This window comes from Corapipo altera, unplaced genomic scaffold (genome assembly GCF_003945725.1).
Source record: "Corapipo altera isolate COAL_440 unplaced genomic scaffold, ASM394572v1 24b, whole genome shotgun sequence".
NCBI classification, from domain to species: Eukaryota; Metazoa; Chordata; class Aves; order Passeriformes; family Pipridae; genus Corapipo; species Corapipo altera.
The window spans coordinates 14146735-14166636 of NW_020884888.1; the positions used below are offsets into that span (position 1 = coordinate 14146735).

The window sequence follows — 19902 nt, forward strand, 5'->3', positions numbered from 1 at the left end:
GTACATTACATCTAGACTGTTTTATTAGCTCAGCCCTGTGTCTCAGGTGGGGATTTTAAGGCAAGAGAACTTTTAATTCTGTGGTGATTTAGACTCACTTTGTAATTTAACAGTAATGCAGCCATTCTAGCACAAATACATAGTGCAGCACAATTTACTAGAGAATTCTAGCATTTAGTCAAATAATTTTTTTTTAAAGAAGGCAATGATCAAGTGATACATAGATGATCCAGTATCTTCATGCAATCAAAAGGAAATATAAATCCATGCTAGTGGTAATGTACATGAATTATCCCATACAAAGTTGCTTAAGCTGTTGTGTGCCCCTATGATTTCACACTGAAATGTCAAAACATGTCAACATTCACCATCAAATAAAAGTCCTGTCATAAATCTCAACAGGAAACCAGGGTTCAACACATCATATGCAATAAAAAGCTTACAGGAGAAAGGGCAAAGGAAGGTCCTCAGCAAAGAGGGAGAAGAGTGAGACAAAACAGATGAAGGAGCAGAAGGAATCAATTAAGACACTGATAAACTTAGAACTTTTTGCTCATTAAAGTGGAAAGCATATTTTATGTAATAACTCATGTCACATTTGTATAAACCAGTGCTATTTTAGTGTTAATACTACACATGCATACAGACAGTCCTACTCAGAAAGGAAAAATTTTTTTCATTTTGATTGTACAGGAAACTGAAAGAAGATTATACTTGTAAACACTAGGCTGAGCACTGAAGTTTTCAGCAGCAGTGGCACCAGGGCTGCGTAGAGGGGTGCTGCAGCTCCTGTTTCAGCGGAACATGTCACCACTACACGAAGGACAGCTGTATAATATTCTTTCCAGCTAACATTATACAAAGTGATTCACACCAACACTCATTTCTTAAACTTTACCTTTTAGTACAGCTTATGAAGCATTATGCAGTCTTAAAACATAATTATCTTCCTTATGGTTGTTGGTTTGTTGGGGTTTTTTTTTTTTGTTTTTTTTTGTTTTTTTTTTTTTGTAATAAAACAATGCATAAAATTACTTTCCACTGCCTTATGTGTCCTTAGTTTTCCCTAAGCCTGGATGAAAAGACAGGAATGACTCTGTAGGGATTGCTCCCATCATATAACCTGAGGCACAAACTACCTCAACCATACACTTTCACTGCCTCCTTTCCCTTTTCTCCTAAATAAACTCAGTACTCCTCTAGTACTGTCTGTCTGATTCTGCCCAGCAGGAGATGCTTCAAGAGAACAGGAAGAATGGGCACCTGTGTGACAACCTGCCTCCTGAAGGGATTTTCCCATGTTTCTGCTGCTTGCTGTCTTACACACTCCTCCTTCCAGGTAAAAAGGGCTGCTTTGGTGAGTTTGGCTCCCAGCAGCACTCTGTAGCTCAGTCTAGGTGTGGAAGCTCCAAGAAGGTATTTACAAACTGTGCTTTCTAGATTTGAATTGTTGCTTGAACAGATGACTGAATATGCTTTGGAGTGGTGCAGAGCAGAAAAATACTTTTAAAACTGTAATTGCAGATCATAGCAATGAAGCAGCTAGACTAAGAATAAACACAGCAAGTGTACACTCACCAGAATCACTATATACACATGTACACACATATCCATCCACGCACATATTTGGCAATGGCAACAGCTCAAGTATAACTAGACTAAAAGCCATTTCTGAAGACGTTTCTAAGGTTACTCGGTTAAAACTGAGTCATTGCATGCTGTTGCATGTCTCATTTGAAATTCAGGATGAAGTCTAAGAATTGCCATTTTTATAATTTCAAGTTGTTTCATAATCAAATTTGTAGGAAATAGGAAATTAATATAAATAATGCCATCTCTTCAGTTAAGTCTCACACAGATTATGTTTTGGGCAATCTCTGTAACTTTTGATTTCAGTCTTTTTAAAAATGGATCATATCTGAATGTCTTCTCTTTTAAATACTTAAGGCTGGCAGTGATACAGTTTGGCTTGTTTAGCACATTGAAACCCAGTAGTATTCATGAACTAGATAGCTCCAGGACAAATTTCTGATACCATGCAAAAATAATTAAAACAAATGTATTTTTTGTATTTCCAGTAATTACTACCAATAATAATTTTTTTATTCACAGAGATTTAAAAAAAAAAGATTACTTCATATAACATCATCCCTGTGATGACACATATATACCAATGCAACTTCACATTAATCACAGCAGGCAAACCATCAATCAGTGCAATGTGACAACTAGTCTCCATTCCTCCTATCTCTCAAAAATAAAAAATAAAATAATAATAATAATAATAAAAAACAACAAAAACAAAACAAACAAACAAAAAAAACCCAAAACAAAAAACCCACCACCAACAAAAAAAACCACCAATCAAAAACCTCAACTCATCTTTGGATCATAGATATTGTGAACAAGAAGCAAAAATGTTATTTACTGAACACTAGCCTTATTAGCCTTTCAAAATGCAATTGCATGCCCTTCCTCTCAATGGATTTGATTTTTAACACAATGACTGAAAAATTCCTGCAATAATATAATACACTTACAACTCAAACATTCAACCTGTTCTGAGCAAAAATACCCATAGAAAAAAAAAAGTATTGTTTTAGTAGTATCTGTACCATCTGATCCTGTCTAGCTCTAAAACATATGCTAATTTTAAGCCCCTGTGTAGTCCATAGACTTCATCGAATCCAGTGAAAGTCTAGAAGATTAGTCAGGCACTTAACACTGCTAGCAAACAGGTAACTCCGGGATGGCAGGGAGGCCATGAGGAACATGCTTCAGAATGGCAATGGAAAATAAGGAGTAAGAGCACACAATAGTAAACCTTTGCAAAAGAATGGGTCATGTGATAGAGCTCCTTTCAAGGACTACTTGAAAGGCATGTCACCACTGTGGGGGGTAAAAAAAAAAAAAAAAGGTATTTATTAACTTATTGTTGCTTATGCTGATTCTTTCCACATAGCAATACTATCTCTGCATGTCTGCCACCTAATACTTAATCAGGTTACAGGATTTTCCATTTGTTATAAAATAAAACAAAGAGGGGTTTTGTATATATCTTAAAAGCAAATCCCTATGAGATACGACTCAGAAGATTGTTTGTTCTGGTCAACCCAACACTTTGAAAAGTTCATACTATTTATCAGTTTTTACAAACTTAACAGGAAACTCAAACGATCAATCACTATTTTGTTTCCATACAAAAATTCCCACAAAAATACATCAGCCACTTCCTAAATGCATGTATCTACAGGCTTTTCCTTAACCAAAGCTATAAATCAGTGAATCAAGCAACTCCCTGCAGTAGGCTTTAAAAAGAGGCAGGTTATGCAAGATGCAGAACTCTTATCAAAAGCTTTTATTTAAAAGCAATCCATGAAAATGAATGTCAGTTTCTTAACTTTTATTCAAATCGAAGTAGAAAGCCCTATTAGGAATGCCTGTAGAATCACTATTGGCCAAGAAGGTCAAAAAAGCCTAAATCGACATCGCAACTTGGATCTAGCCTAAGACAAACAGCTTCTCCAACACTGTAGCACCTTCAGAGTTATTATGATAGACCTTAAACCCTACATAAACAAGCTTTGACTAAGCTATCATCACAGGTTTGATGCTGCAATGCTGTCAAAGATGCCTTCTTCAAAAAAAACCCCAAACCAAAACCCCAATACAATACAGATTCCATTGCTAAAAGTACATAAAACAGGAAAATGGACCGTGCCTGTTAGAAACTTCCCAAATAAAGACTTCTATCCTACAACAAAGGTAAGTTTATAGCCACAGGTATATAAGTTGTAAATTGATTTTTTCTGTTCCTTTGATGCTGACAGTTCCCTCCATGCCTTTTTATACTCAAAAAACTCTTGCTACAGGACAAAGTTAGAAAACTCCCTAAAATAAAAAGCCTGTGGCAATTCTAAATTTTTTCTTTACAAAGGTAGTATTTTATACCTGTGGCCAAGAGTATGTTGGACTACGTCAGGGAAGTTTGACTAACATAACTGCTGGATAAACCACTCTGTATTTTGAGATTGACTATTTCACAACAGGTTTGATATAAGCATCCCAAGATCTCTATTTTAGCAGCATTTAGTGATTCTGTTGCTTTACACATTCTGAAATTAAAAAATGCTGTTATATATATATATAAAAAGTTTTTAAATCCCTACCCTTTAACTAGGAAAAAACCCTCCATCAAATAGTTCTCACAAGGAGATAGATTAATACCGTATTTTATTATCAGTTAATTCAATGTGTGTGTTTAGACACACTGGAATTATATAGGATGCTAACAACAGCTGGAGTGGGGGAGGGGAGGTGGGTGAGAGGAGAAAGGGGGATGAGGTCTTAACTCCAGTGAGAAACTTGTGTACCTGACTGATAAACTCAGCCAAACTTCTTTATGTATCCTATTTATCTTCAAATCTATTTATGTCACAGAAGAGAACATATGAGCATAGCAGCTGTTACTATAGCAATGAAACTGGGAATTTTGAGAACACAAAAAACCCACCCCTTGAAGGATGCTCAGTTTAGCAGAGAGATGGTTTAGAGAACAGCACACCAGTATCTCACTTCTTAGGATCTGCTCAAAGTCTGCGGTTACAGAGACATTAAATCAGCTGTTCCCTAAAGAGCACTTGAAGCCAAATCACCTCTACCTATTACTCGTCACGACTCGGTACACCAAGAGTTCCCGCTAAGTAACCCCAAACTTGTCAAGTACGCCAGAATCGCCTGTAAATCCGGGGAAGCGCGATTCTTTGCAAAAGGCTCACAGGTTCTGATCGCGGCAGAGAAGGGATTCGCCATAGTAACAAACCCCCACCCGCACCGCGGGTCACAGCTGGGAGCTTGGCGCGGCGAGCCCCGCACCCCTCGGCACCACGCACACCTGCCCGGCGCCGGGAAGGCGGGACGAGCCGGGAGAAGTCAGGTACTTTCCTCATGCAGCGGGCAGGCAGTCTGCCTCTACGGGCACGAACCGGGATGAAACCCACCCACAATCCTCCCACATACACCGTTTTTCTGTCAAACCCACCCCGCTCCCCCCTCTCCTCGGCCGGCGGCCCTGCCACCCCGCCTCCCGTCTCTCGCCCCCCACCGCCTCCGCGCACCCCCCGTCCCCCGCCGCGGACCCGAGGCGCTGCCGGCCGCGGTTTTACCTGCGAGGGAGCCGGGTCTCTGCAGGGTGGCGGTGGCGTACAGCTCCTGGGAGTGCTTGCTGTACTGATCGGCAGCGTGAACCAGCCGCTTGGTAGGCGACAGGGTGGCGTAAGTGCCGATGGTGGAGCTTAACTGGTGGATAGGAGAGGAGGAAATGTTAGACTGGACGGTGGGCGGGGAGGTCACTCGGATGGGGGACGGCGACAGTCCCGCCGAGGAGACGACGATGTTGATGGGCGAGCTGGTGCTGTAGGACTTGGCCAGGCGGCTGGGGGACTGCTTCGGGGAGGAGAGGCGCTGCGCGGTGGCGTAGGCGGCGCCCTCGGCGGCGGAGCCGGCCCGCGGCAGCTTGGTGGGGGAGCCGCCGGGCTGGGCGGGCAGCGGGGAGCTCACCCGCTGCGCCGGCAGCGTGGAGCTGGCGTAGTAGAGCGCGGCGGCGTGCTGGGGCTCGGGCAGGTGGAAGGCGCTGCCGTGGCTGGGCGCGAAGGGCTCCCGCGGCTGCGGGGCGGCGGGCGGCGGCGGCGGCTCCGGGCCGCCCGGGTGGGCGCCGCGGCCCCCCGGGCCCTGCTGCGGGAAGGAAAGGCAGAGGCGTCAGCGGGGGCGGCGGCGGCGGGGGGCGCCCCGCTCCCCCCGGCCCTGCGCGGGGCGCTGCGAGGGGGGGGCCCGCTGGCCGGGGAAGCCCCCCAGCCGCCTGCAGCCCCCTCTCTGACCTCGAAGCAGGCCGGCACCCGGCGCCCGCGGGATTACGGGGCTCGTTAATCTGCTAAAGCGTTCCCAGCCTTTGAGGGGAAAAAACCTGCCGCCGGCTCGGGCCCAGCGGCGTCGAAAGTCCTCCCGACGGCTGAAGCCGCCACCCGGCCGTGGGGCACAGCGCTCCGGGGCGCCGGAACGCGCTCGCCTACCGACCCCTAAACCAGGCAGAGGTTAGCCCCGGGTCAAACAAATACATACATACAGAGATACGCCCGCGCCCCTTTATTCTGCATACATTAGAGAAGAGCAGCCGAAGCCACGGAAGGGGCTTTAATGGAGTAACTTTCCTCGGTTTCCAGCAATCTCTGTCCGCACGAGGAGAGGCGCCGCACCGGGGATTCCCTGTCCCCAGCGGCGGAACAACCGCGGCCCCGGCCTCGTATAAAGGGGCGGAGGGAGGGGAATCCCGAGCCAGTTCACGCCAAGCCCCGCCGGCAGCACGACAAGCGCCCGCCTCGTACTTATTTACGCGGCACGAAGGGGGCGGGAGGTACGGGAGGAGCTGCCGGGGCCGGGCCCTCCCTCGGGCCGCATCCAGCGGGGAATCTGCATCCGGATAGAGGGAAGGGAGCTCCTCGCACGGACCGACTGGCCGCGGGCAGGGCAGCGCTAAGTTCTTCCTAAGGCCAGTAACTGAAGGGGGCTGGGCAGAAGGAGCGAGTGAAAATCCTCGGGAGATGCCGCCTATGAGAAATTTCGGTTATGTGCCTGAGCAGCTTCTGGAGCCGCAGAGGATGGAGCTCGCCCTCACACATAGACGACTTTCCCTTTTTTTATCGAGGATCTTAAGCTTAGGAGAACATCTGTGAATCTGGTAACATTAAAATCCTCTCATAACTGCACCCCGCAGTGAGCGAGAGTTCAGCACTCTGTTGGAAAGATGCACTCTTGGATTCAGATACTATTTTTTTCTGGTTATGCAGGGGATTTACTTGAAACCCCAGAAAGCGCTCCACATCCTCAGAATTGACAGTGTAGTTTGAATCGGTCTGACCAGTGCTTCCCTGGGACACATAAACACACCTCAGACACTGATTTCCTTAGTGAGAAGAGGCTTTAAAATGTGAATAATGAATTTTGTGACTCAATTCAAAGAGGTGTGGTGAATGCCAAGAGCAGCATTGTTATACATTTAAATAACAATGTGGTTTTTTAGTAGCCTCCTACAGAAAAAAAAAAGAAAAAAAAACTAAACAAGTAAGCAAAAGCACCATGTTCCTCATACCAAATTTGATTTATTTTCACTAGGATACTCAATAAAGGATTTGATCAGGAACTGAGGACAAGGTAACTAATCAGAGCAAAGAATAAACAAGGTTTTAAATGCCAGAAATGTGTACTTCTACCTATGTATGCTCACTGGGAATTTTTCTGTCCTTTTTTTCACATTAATTTACTCAAATGCCTTGCATCTGGGGGAAGAATAGGTATTTTCCTTGACAGCGACAAGAAACAAGGTTTTTAGAGAAGCTGCTCTTGGTGCTTTGTTCTCAGTTGTTAGCAGCATGGAAGAAACTATGGCACTTAGAGCATTTCAGACCTCTCAAGGGACCACTGCCAGACCCAAACCTCACTGGCTTCTTGAGGTTTTGCACCTTCTTGAGGTTTTGCACCTCATCAAGAGCAATGGCTTTACAGATAAATGAAGTGTAAACTGTTCCCTCGAGGTGCTCTGTGTGGTAACTCCCTGGTGAGCAAGTGGATCACAGATGTAAGTAGCCTCCTCTCTTTTGAGTTGGACTGTTCTGATTACAGCAGGGAGTTACAAACACCACAGCATCAAGCAAAAGCCTTGAAAGTTTCAAAAATGGGCATCAAGTGCAAGTTGCTCATTTGAAAGACTCCTGACAAAAACCAGGAAGGCCAACTCTAGGAACATCAACGAACTTTTAAAAGCTACTTTCATGCTGAGCTACTTACCTTATCTGCTTTAAACTGGGAAGAAGGGCTACTCTGCAACTGATTGTCCAATAATGTATTTGACAGGAGTACAGTTTTCACTTTCCAGGTTTAGACTATATGGTAACAACTTTTGCGAAACAAAAACAGGCCAGCATGATTTAAGACAACATGGACAGAGCAAATTCTGCACATAATGAAAGGTCATTTAAACCAGCTACATTATCAATTGATATTTCTTAATTTTACTTTTTGGACTGTTAAGTAGCATAATAATTTATTTTGTAATAAACACTGTTCCAAAAATACAGCCTTCTGCAATAGTACCAGTGCAACACACTGCTAACATACTGATAACTTGGACAGTTTTGTCTTGATGATAAGGATTTTACACAAGCACTGTCATCATGTATACAAAATTTCTTTTTCTAATCTGCTTCTACGCTGCTTGATGTGTCAAGGATTTAGAGTAATTAATTTCAAGTAAACCAGTGTTATTCCATATTCCTAATAAATCTCTACAAAGCTGTAGGCATTCTACAGGTACTAATTCAAAAAAACAACAAAAAAAATCCAATTTCATGACTATTTGTTATAGGGAACAAAGTGTAGTGGTGGGACACAAGAATTAAATGCTTAATTAGAAATGCAGTGTATAGCCCTTCTTAAAAAGCTAAGCATTTGCTCTGTGTGAAGTAGAGAACTTTTGGATGAACAGATTGTAATGAAAACATTAGCATGCAGTATCTTCTAGGATGTGACTAATCTCAGACCTGTCTTAAAGGTACCATGAGGTTCTTATATTTTTTCAAAGGGACAAGTGTACAGTAACAGTCTCCATGCATGTTTTCGGAGGCAAAATGTGTTTAGTTTCTCCTTGTGTTTCTCCCAGTCTGTTGCTTAAGACAGCCATACAGACGTCATTGTTCATCCTCCAATGTGACATTACACTTCATATAGAAGAATAAGTATTTTCCTTTTTATCCATTGTTGTCAACCTGATAACAAAACTGTGTTTAAACTAATAAACTGAGCACAAATTTGCTTCCCAATTATTATATCCTTCTGCATTAACCCGCTTCAAAGATGTGAATAAAGTCAAGGGCTTTCTTACTATAGGCATATAAATACCCATTCTAAGACACAGAGATTTCATTTTTCTGGTATCTCAAAGAAAAGTAGCCTTGATTATTTGGATTCAATATATGGATTCTGGTATATCCTTCCTAATAGCAGGAATTTATGAAAAAAACCCCATGAGAACATAACTACAGCTATGAAAATATTTTCTTCCCCATTTAATCTTACAAAGATCATTTTCTACTGATATGTACGAAACAAGATCTGTAGAACTTTATATAGAAAATTACTGAGGGTGTACAGTTAGGTTATAGGAGACTAGACAACAGTCTAACTGTTGTTTGCCTGTTCATTCAAGCATTTAATGCACTAAATCCAGTAAAATAGTTTTTTTTTTTTTTTAAAAAATTCCAATTGAAAATGTAAATCAGAATTGAAACATTAAATTAACCAAAACAGAGTAAAGGAAAGACTGCAAGACAGGATCTCTGTTTTATGGAGTGGAATTGAGAGGGGCAGATAACTGTGTTGACTTATTTATTCTGCAGAAAATTTTTTCATGGATAAGGAATTACAAAATCCTAGATGACTAGACAGTTTATGTGAAACTTTGGGGTCAGCTGCTAATTACTGAAACAGCAGCACATTGTTTCTTGGAGATTGCTCCCAGAGGGAAAAATGGTGTGTAACACTATGAAAACCTGAATAGCAAAAATCTCGGAGAACAAGATGACCATTATGATGTCAGCAGGTGCAGCAAATCTATTTGATGTATCAGCTATAATCCCTTCAAACCATTTGCTTCTTAGAGATGTGAAAACACAAAAGCAAAACCTGCTGGGCTCTGTGTATCTATGCTGCATAATTCACAGGTACTAAGAAATGGAACTTATGTCAGTGCAACCACCTGAGTCTTAGAACTAAAACCAGAAAAGCCTTCATAGTAATTTCATTAGAATGAGAAAATGATGCAATTTCCAGGAAAATGCTGGAAAATTTGAATCATGGTACTAGTTAACTTTGAGAAATGAAAATTTGCACTCAGTGTGCTTTGTACTTCTCTGACAGGTAACAGAAGAAACTGAAAAGTTATGTTATGTTTGAGTCAGTCTACATGCCCATCTTAGGTCTGGATGAAATTCTATTCACAAGTATTTTTAGTTTAGCATTAAATGTCAGCATAAGCTTTCATCTTGTTTTGCTCTCTGAAACTTTCAGCGATCTCTTGGCTCATAAAATCTCAAACAAGGTCATATCTCATGAATCCAAACAGTCATATGTAGCACACTGATGCCCAGGTGAAGACCCTTTCTCTTGATTCTAGGGAGGATTTCCGAATTGTATGCTCAAGTTGCGTGCAAGACATTCCTCCAGGCTGCTTAGGCTTTTGAATATTGGTGTGTGTTGCTGGCTTTAGGCAGAAAACTTGATCATCCTTACTATGGTTTTTGAGTGACACCCTAAGGGTGCAGGTCTGTTTCACAATCTGTTATGCTCTGTGCTCTTTCAGAGACTGCATGACTTGCCAGTCTATTGAGGGCTACTTTTTTTTTCTGTCAGCCCAAAGAACCTTTCATAAGGCTTCACTGAAGGTATCACTGCTCTGGTCCAATGTTTCTATCAAAACTCTTACATAGGGCAGATGAGGGCATGGAAAATTCTTAACATTCTCTAGTCTTTGGGATGCACACTTCAGTCTTTGGGCAAGACCTGAAGAAGGGCCATTCTTCTGCAGGAGTGCTTTAATGTCATTTTTAAGTTCCTGACCTAACATCAAGAAGATGCTACCTATGTTCAAATGTACTTATACAATAATAGATGCCAGACTATTCTCTGGATCCCTCAAATGTGTCGTATTCCATCTCTTTCTCCTGAGTTCGTTCCATTGTTCCACTCCAAACATTCCAACACCGTTAGGAAAATTTGTCAGCCTACCTGATCCTGATCTCGAAGGTCACACATATAGATGAAGGTAGATAATATTATCGTAGTTTTTTACATCCAGAAACAGAATTGCGTGAGATCCTTTCAGAGTGTCCAGAGATGGTTAATCTGTGCTTTTAAAGCAGCAGTGAAAGCTGCAATCATTACCTATTGTAGGATCAAACCAGCACTGCATATCTTCACTGCCATAAGCTCTACTAGTGAATTGTTCTCTGAGTGCTGTAATAAGAGTAATCTGTCTTAAGATTTCATCTGTTTCCGTAATGACAGAAAACTTCTCACATTCACACTTAGAATCCAGTTATTAAACTTATCATCATCTGCTATATCCTATCAGAAGTTAAGAACTTATTTTAGATTTTGTCTGGGTAGTTTTTGAAGCAGCCTATCATCTTGTGGCCAGTATACAGTTTCTGCTTGACAACTGAACACATTCTAGCACTCATTTGTTCATGAATTAAATAGGGCTAGTGAGGTGTGGTGGTCTGATGAATGACAAACTTATGACTTGTTTATAGGAAAAAGAGTATAGACAAGTTAGAAAATTAACTGTTAAATGGTTTTCAAGGTGGTTTTTTTTAACATCTTCATTTTCCATCTCCTTTTTGGTTTTTAGAGTTTTTCAATTCTATGTCAGCTTATTCAGTCCAGAAGCATCAGTAGCATGGGATAATACACAGTAGGGATTTACCTGTGTTGCTGCCTCAGCCTCTGAAAAGACTGCAGCATCACCAAAAGCTAAACAAGTCCTCATCCAGAAATGTAAACTTCCTTTTCTCTTCCCTTGCAAACACATGGTAGAATACGTTATGCTTTATATTCCTATGGTATCTACAACGTAAAATGACAACTCTCAAGATTACAGTAAACCCGGTCATTCTCAAGTTACATCGTCCAAATAGAAGATTAATTTTTGAGCAACTCATCTGCAAAATCTGCTAGTTTTCTTTTTATAAACCACACTTATTAATAGGGGATATATCAGCATCTGGACACCAAGTTTGAAAAGCTGTTTTCAGTGGGGAAGCAGAGTAATTCCCTGCCAGAGGAGCAGTTTTTGCTATGAAATCCTATTCCAGTGGCATTTAGAAGATAAATTTTTGTGTTCTAAAGCACTCAAAGCACAGGAAAAACTCTATGATCTACAATGAACTCCACCAAATTGACAAAAATGTTAGATTGCACTTTGCAGCACTATACAGGAAGTCCCAAGACTAATTAGTTTCTCTTTTTTATACAATTGCATTTTCACAAATTGTTCTTGCTGTCACAGCTGGCCTTGGGACTATTTACATTTTTTTCCATGCATTTGGGCTATCACTTACGTTGAGAGATAGCTATATTCCTTGCACACAAATACCAAAGGAAATTATCACAATCTGAGCAGTTTCAACTCCTGAGGCTTATTTTAATTATAATAGGGATAACAAAACAATTCCAAGAATTGACTTTTTTTTCCTCCTTAATTGTGGGATCGGCAATGGTCGTATTCAGAACTTTTTAATTTTGACTTTTGAATCTTCCTTTTCTTAGTTACCTCTTTCAAGTCTCCCTCATATGCTTTTTATGGCATTAATTCATAGTTTATATGGCAGTTTGTTAGTAATTTCAAAATATATTTTAGTTGATCTGAGGTTGTCAGATTGCAGGATCATGGTGTGAAAAATTATTAAGTTCTCTGAGTTGTTTTCCTGCAGGAACATCTACCACACAATGTGAAGGAAAACAAGAAGAAAACCTATTTTCTGCCCTCTATACCAAGAAAAATAGGATAGGAAAGGTTGCCTTACTAACTTACTAGTTACATTTCTGAAGGAAACCAGTTCTCTGTGAAGTGGATTGTTCATGAGAGCTTCTCATATCTAAACAATGGCTTTCAGTGTAATTTCAAAGACAGAAATCTACATCATTATTTTTTCCCCCTCCATAAATTCATCCTTTTCTATCAATGAGAATAACAAAATTTATATAAAGAATATAATTATTTCTAACTTCTACATAACTGCATAATTTTCCTTCCTGCCTTTTTGAAAAAATAGATTCTTTCTCCTTCCCCTCTCATTTCTTTGTTTTTGCTTCTGTTGCTCTCATAACCTGCTCCCTTTTCACGGTCTTACTTTTTCCAGTCTCCTGAAGGACTTCACCACAGTTTTTCAGGTTAACCTCCGGGGTGCAACGCTTCTCAAAAAGCACAACTCCAGATGACACTTTTTCACAACATTCACCTGGAGAAACTGGCTTCCCATGGCATGGTTGGTTTCACTCTTTGCTATGTTGAAACCTGGCTGGATAGCTGGGCCCACAGTGTGGTGATGAATGGTGCTACATCGAGTTGGTGGCCTGCCACTAGTGGGGCTCCCCAAGGCTCAGTACTGGGGAGAGTTCTGTTTAATATTTTTACTGATGATCTGGACATGGGGATCAAGTGTACCCTAAGTCAGTCTGCAGACAAAACCAAGTTTGGTAGGAGTGTTGGTCTGCTGGAGGGTAGGAAGGCTCTGCAGAGGGATCTGAACAGGCTGTTATCAATGGGGTGAGTCCAGTTCTGTGAGGTTACATGAAGCAAAGTGCTGGGTCCTGCACTTGGGCCACAATGGAGCACTACAGGTTGGGGAAGAGTGGCTGGAAAGTGGCCCAGCAGAAAAGGAGGTGTTGGTCAACAGCTAGCTGACCATGAGCCAGCAGTGTGCCCAGATGGCCAAGAAGGACAAGAGCATCCTGGCCTGGATCAGGAATAGTGTGGCCAACAGGATTAGAGCAGTGATCATCGCTCTGTGTTCAGCACTGGTGAGGCCACACCTTGAATCCCGTGTTCAGTTCTGGACCCCTCACTACAAGAAAGACACTGAGACTGTGGAGCGGGTCTGGAGAAGGGCAACAGAGCTGGGGAAGGGTCTAGAACACAAGTCTTAGGAGGAGCAGCTGAGGGAGCTGGGGTTGTTTAGTCTGGAGAAGAGGAGGCTCAGGGGTGATCTTATCACTCTCTACAACTACCTGAAAGGAGGTTGTGGCCAGGCTGTCTCTTCTGCCAGGTAAGGAGTGATACGACAAGAGGAAATACCCTCAAGCTGCACCAGATGAGGTTCAGGTTGGACATCAGGAAGAATTTTTTCACTGGAAGGGTTGTTGAGTCATGATCCCTAAGGGTATTTAGAAGACATGCAGATGTGGTGCTTGGGGACATGTTTTAGTGATGACCTTGGCAGTGCTGGGTTAGTGGTTGGACTCCATGTTTTTAGAGGTTTTTTCTAACCTAAAAGACTCTATGAAAAAGATGTATCTACCTATTTTGAAATTAAATTTAACTGTGCTTTATGTCATTTTTCAGTCTTAGAGGACAGGGAGCTTTTCTGAGCAAATTGAGAGAATAGGATATTGTATGTCTCTCGGTATCCCATAAACTGAGCAATGACTATAATACTTGAAATCTCTTAGCAATTTAAGGCTTTGAAATTCAAATACTACTCTCCTCTACAGAATCCTGAATTATGAAATGTCCCAGTGTCACACTGAGATGATCTGCTTTGCTGGGATGGTAAAAATCTAAACAGAGAACATAACCTGTGCTGACCAATGCAACCCAGTCAGACTTTGTTTATGAACGAAAGCATGAACACTTCTAGAAATTTTTTTCTAAATTGAAGCTTAACGTCCTAGTGAGAGGCTTTGATGTCACAGTAAAAAGCACAGAAGGTGAGAGGGTTACATATAAGAGCCAGGAAGGGCCCTGTAGACAGGCAGAGAGATTTACAAAATTTTCATGAGTATCTGAAACAATCTTTCAAAATGTTTCAAATGTACAGGTTGAAGCTGGTTGAACCTGAGAAGCTGGTTGTTTTGCAATACGGGGTAAAAAAAGTTATTCTTACGCTTGGGATTAGGCCACAGCATCAGGTGATGCATGATATCCCAAGCAGGTTTCTCATCTGGTGTCAGCATGGCTTTGTTTTTGCTTCCTGGCACTTACTGCTTTCAGTAATATGCTCATACCAAAGCTGGCAGGTCCTAAAACTTAGTATGGGCTGCTAATCAGCACAGTCACAGAAATTTGCTTTCAAAATTAAATGCTTAAAAATGCTATTACCAGAAAATATATGCAAGCAAGTAAGTAAAACTGGCATGTAAATCTCCTTTTTAATCAGGATTACTTTATTACTATGCAAGTCAACCCACTATAGATTTACAAAAATTAAGATGGTAACTCCACCCTGCTGCAGGTGTGTTGAACAAGACAGAAAGCAAAGGCAGAAATTTAGGTGCAGGCAAGCAGTGAACAGATCTGTTTCCTGGGAGGTACTCCACACAATTTCAGATGTGAGAGACTCCAATTCATTAGGAGACGTACCTGACCGTAGCTCTGGATGGCACCTCTGGCCTGACTGCTGCGCGACGGGAGCTGGGCAGCTGCTGTTTCACCCAGGGCAAGAGTCTGGTTGCTGTGGTAGCTGGCTGAGTACTGGAAAGACCCTTCAGGTTTGGAATTGAGCTGGAGTGCGCTCTGGGAGAGGAGGCTGGGCCCTGTGAGGACAGGATTTGAGAGCAGTCAGAAAGTCTCAGTGAAAGAGCATACCTGTATTATCTGTCAAGTGAGTCTTGAAATTATCAGATGTATCTGGCTTCAGATTTTCAGTTTTGCTTGTCAGTAATAAAAATCACATACATTACTTTGTTTCTTTATCACTCAGTCATCATCATTATTGTGTTCAAGCAATGGATCATATTACTTTCTTTGCAAGAAATATATGGTTTCGACTGGTGAAGAAATTCTATGCTTAAACAAACCCAACTGTACTATTTGATAAAGAAATCTTGCTTTTCAACTCACAAGAGTTGATGAGGGCTTTCTCCCCCCTAAGGATAAGCCTTGTTTATTTCACTTAATTATATCCAGTCGTTCTGCCTGGGAAATACTAACTTGTCCCTCCGTGGGCCCTCAGCACATTACATCTATTGATTACTGCCACTCTGTCCTATACATACAGTGATGTAATACTTTAGTGCCTGTAGGGATGGATGGCAGCATTTAAAATAATAATTGCTCCTTTCATCATGCAGGACACACCCTGATCTCGGTGAATCTTTGAGGACCGTTTTGTCAGCCTATCTTACCTTCTCCATCACAGCACTGCATGACAGGAGAGCCAAATGTAGGCAGGGAGCTTAAAATGGGGCTGCCAGACTGAAGGGCATGTCATGACCACAAACACCAACACTTTCCACAGTTATTTGGTAGTTCTGTGAATCCTGTAAAACCTGTTCTAATATTCATTAAGTTCACGTACAAGTGATTTAGCTTACTGCGTGCCCATAGCAAATTTCCCAGTCTTTGCCCTTAGACCATGTATCAGACAGGGAACAGTCATGTTTTCACACAGAGATCAAGTGCACCCTCAGCAAATTTGGAGATGACACCAAGCTGAGTGGTGCAGTTGACATACCTGAAGGATGGGATGCTACCCAGAGGGACCCGGGCAAGTTCAAGGAGTGGGTACATGAGAATTTCATGTGCGGTTTAAGATGACCAATGCAAGGTGCTGCATCTGGATCAGGGCAACTCCTGGTATCAATAAAAGCTGAGCCAAGAAGGACTTGGGGGTGCTGATGGATGAGAGGCTGGTCATGACACAGCAATGTGAGGTTGCAGCCAAGAAAGCCAGTTGTGTCCTGGGCTGCATCCAAAGCAGTGTAGCCAGCAGGTCGAGTACGGGGATTCTGCCCCTCTGCTCTGCTCTGGTGAGATCCCACCTGGAGTGCTGCATCCAGCTCTGGGGTTCCCAGCACAGGAGGAATGTCTGTTGGAGCAAGTCCAGAGGAGGGCCACAAAGATGATCGGAGGGCTAGAGCACCTTTCCTCTGAGGAAAGGCTGAGAGAATTAGGATTGTTCAGTCTGGAAAAGTAAAGGCTTCAGGGTGACCTAATTGTGGCGTTACAGTATCTGAAGGGAGCCTACAAGAAAGACTGAGAGAGACTTTTTACAAGGGCATGTAGTAACAGGACAAGGGGGAATTGCTTCACACTGACAGAGTAGGTTCAGATTAGACATTAGTAAGAAATTTGTCCCTGTGAGGGTGGTGAAACTTGGGTACAGGTTGCCCAGAAAAGCTGTGGATGCCCCATCCACAGAAGTGTTCAAGGCCAGGTCGGATGGGGCTTTGAGCAACCTGGTCTAGTGGTAGGTGTCCCTGTCCATGGCAGGGGTGTTGGAACTAGATGATCTTTAAGGTTCCTTCCAACCCAAACCATTCTGTGATTCTATGATTCTATGATACATGAAGAGCTAAATTAAAGAATAACTGCTTAATTCTCTTCTGTGTCTCCACGGATTTTAGTCTCTGCTGTCAGGGCCCAGCAAGAGGAGACAAAAGGGTTGTACCATGGCCATTGCATGGTTTACAGAGAAGTCTACCTTCAGCTCCACAGGTACATCTACAGCACACTCAGTGGCTCCACAGGGATGACAGATTTATCTTCTGGTTAGCACTAACAAGCTCATGAGAGCACAGAAGGTCACACAAACCTTAAGGGATGTGAAATGATTACGATGATTTTGCTCCTACAGAACATGTGAAAAGTTCAGGTTTACAAAGACTCACGATGGAAAAAGTTCCAGTACATTCCTGGTACAAGGGCAATTTTTATGACCTTTAAGTCTTTACTATAAGGATCTACAGCTGCTCCAAAGAGATTACTGCTTAGAAAATATGCAAACAACCCCACCCCCAAAATACATGGAGAGTATTTCTTTCTCTAGCCTGTTTCTCAGATATGGCAGAACCATTATAACTGCTATTTTCCAAAATCCAACCCAAACTGCTCATATCGTAGTAGGCTATGTAAAGTGGAAGTGTTTGCATCTAAATGTAGTCTGGGATTTTACATATCAACACAATTTATACTGCAAAGTCAACTGCATTCATCAGAACATTCCAGATACAGGACAAATTTAGAACATAAGTACTGGTCCCTGTATTTCCTTTAGAAGTACAGAAGGAGACAGGGCTCCATGTATGCTTATGAGGTTTGTAAAAATGTATCACATCCACAGAGGAGCTGAATTTAATCCTGCATGGGTGCTTATAAATCCAGCATTTGGTAGCTTTCCATTCCTTGATGCTGCAAATAGGGTTTACAAAGCATTTCCCATTTAACTGGTTTTGTTACCATTTTTCTTCTTAATTGAAAGAAATTGCTTCATAGATTTTTTTTTTTAAAGAGCATAAAGAAAATACATGCTTAGTTATAAAATATATCTGTAGGCTTTATTTTAATCTTTTGGATTTTGAGTTTTCACTGAGAATTTGTCTGTGATCAAGTGATGAACAAGATCAAGTTCAGAAAATTCACAAAAGCATAACTTTCCCATGAGAAGCAAAAGTTGAAGCAAGAAAGCAATTTTTGTGCATGAAAGTGTTTGTACTCATTCTGAAAGTAATTATGCTGTGACATTTCTAAAGCTTAAATAATGATTAAACTATCACATGCTATGAACGCAATATGTTTAAATTTTCATTGCATCTGGCTTTCAAGTGCTGCTTTCCTATTACTGTGGCTCACTAGGGGATTTACATCACCATCTAGAAACACATACATGGATTCCCTGCTTCATTTAGTTTAAACACTTCCATGCACTTAAAGAAACGTATCCAATCCATTGAAAAAAAAAAAGTATGTAAAAAGTTTAGAGAGTATGGTTTTAATTTCACTAAAATACTCTATTGCAGTTTATATTTTGTACCTTAACAAGCAGTAATGAAAAATTAAAACATATTTACATTTCAATAATTACAAAGTAATCTGAGAGACACATCCAGATAGATATTTTAAATAAACCTAGAATTTTAAATAAGCCCAAGCAAACACAGAATAGAGTAGTAGCTGCCCACCTCTAAGTATCCAAATCTAAACTCAGCATACAAACTATAAGATATATTTGAGATCAATCAACATGATCTTGAAAAAAACACAAGTTCCTTTTTCAGGATTTAGGAACTACAAGCAGTCCTGCCTTGTCTGATAGGGAAAAAAATTGTTTGCTTTTCTCATTAACATTCTTGAGATTTCAACCTGAAGGTAAAGCCAAACCTTCTGAAAAGCCTGCAGCTCATCTAGAAGAGAAGTTTATTTATTTCTATATGCTGATGGCTCTTGACAACAACTTACTGTTTCTTTCTGGATAAAATTTAAACTCTGTTGTGTTGGTATAAGAAAGAGTTCATCCAACTATTTTTCATTTGTTTTCAGAATAGTTAAGGCAGATGGAAATTCTCTATTTTCAGCTAGGCACTTGATATCACTAGTTAACTGCTAGCACAATTCAGTCTTAATTGTTCCTTTAATGAGCCATAACTAAATACAAATATTCAATTTAAAACAAACCCTTTTGGCTTCATAAGGTTTAGTATAGCAGGTACTGATGATTTGCAGTATTGCTTTAAAAATTTGCACTACATTTTGTATCTATTTGGGAGTATGAGGAAGATATAATTACCTGGTTTCCCTTATATTTTTCACCACCACATTAAAAAAAAAAAAAATCTTTTTCTTTGTGAAAGAGTATTACTGTTGGATTATTCATAGTTGATAGTGCCAATTTTTCACTGATTCAGTTAGTGCCACTTTCCTCCTGCATTCAAATAGTACAGATTAGAGTAAAAATTCAGGAAATAAAGTCAGAGCCATCATACTGCAAGAGACGCTGCTGTGGACTGACTTCAAATTATGGTGCAGGATATAGTAATCAACTTGTCTCCCGTTTGGTGGACAGGTTCTGCAGACAATACCTTCCTCTTCCTCTTAACCTTGAGCAGACCAGTGTGGAAGCCTCCCCAGGCTGTTCACCTTGGTCTCTATAACCCAGATCAGTAAGGAGCTTGAGGGAGAGGGAGAGGTTGTGTGTCTAGCTTGTGACACTAAGTGCACTTGAGTTGTGGAAAACTGCTGGAGCACAGAGAAGACCAGACAAGAAGAAAACAAACAGATGAAGATGGAGGATGTGCCTACATCAGGAGCCAACCCACAATGAAACTTCAGAGGTGATGGAGACCAGAGGACTTTTCAGA

The 19902-nt window shown here is 41.4% G+C and overlaps 1 protein-coding gene across 14 annotated transcripts in view; it reads right to left on the reverse strand.

The window, feature by feature from the left end:
- The window catches only part of CTNND2 (catenin delta 2), a 631505-nt gene that overhangs the window by 258918 nt on the left and 352685 nt on the right, over positions 1-19902 (reverse strand). For 8 of the 14 annotated variants that reach the window (XR_003527693.1, XM_027643864.1, XM_027643866.1 and 5 more), the window contains 2 exons: positions 15188-15360; positions 5166-5733 (listed from right to left, as the gene is read on the reverse strand). Coding sequence is in view for 13 of the 14 variants with exons in the window: in XM_027643864.1 (XP_027499665.1) it covers positions 5166-5733; positions 15188-15360 (741 nt within the window). In the remaining variant the exon portion in view is untranslated. The remainder of the gene's footprint in view (positions 1-5165; positions 5734-15187; positions 15361-19902) is intronic. The other 6 variants (XM_027643865.1, XM_027643867.1, XM_027643869.1 and 3 more) reach the window with 2 other exon arrangements.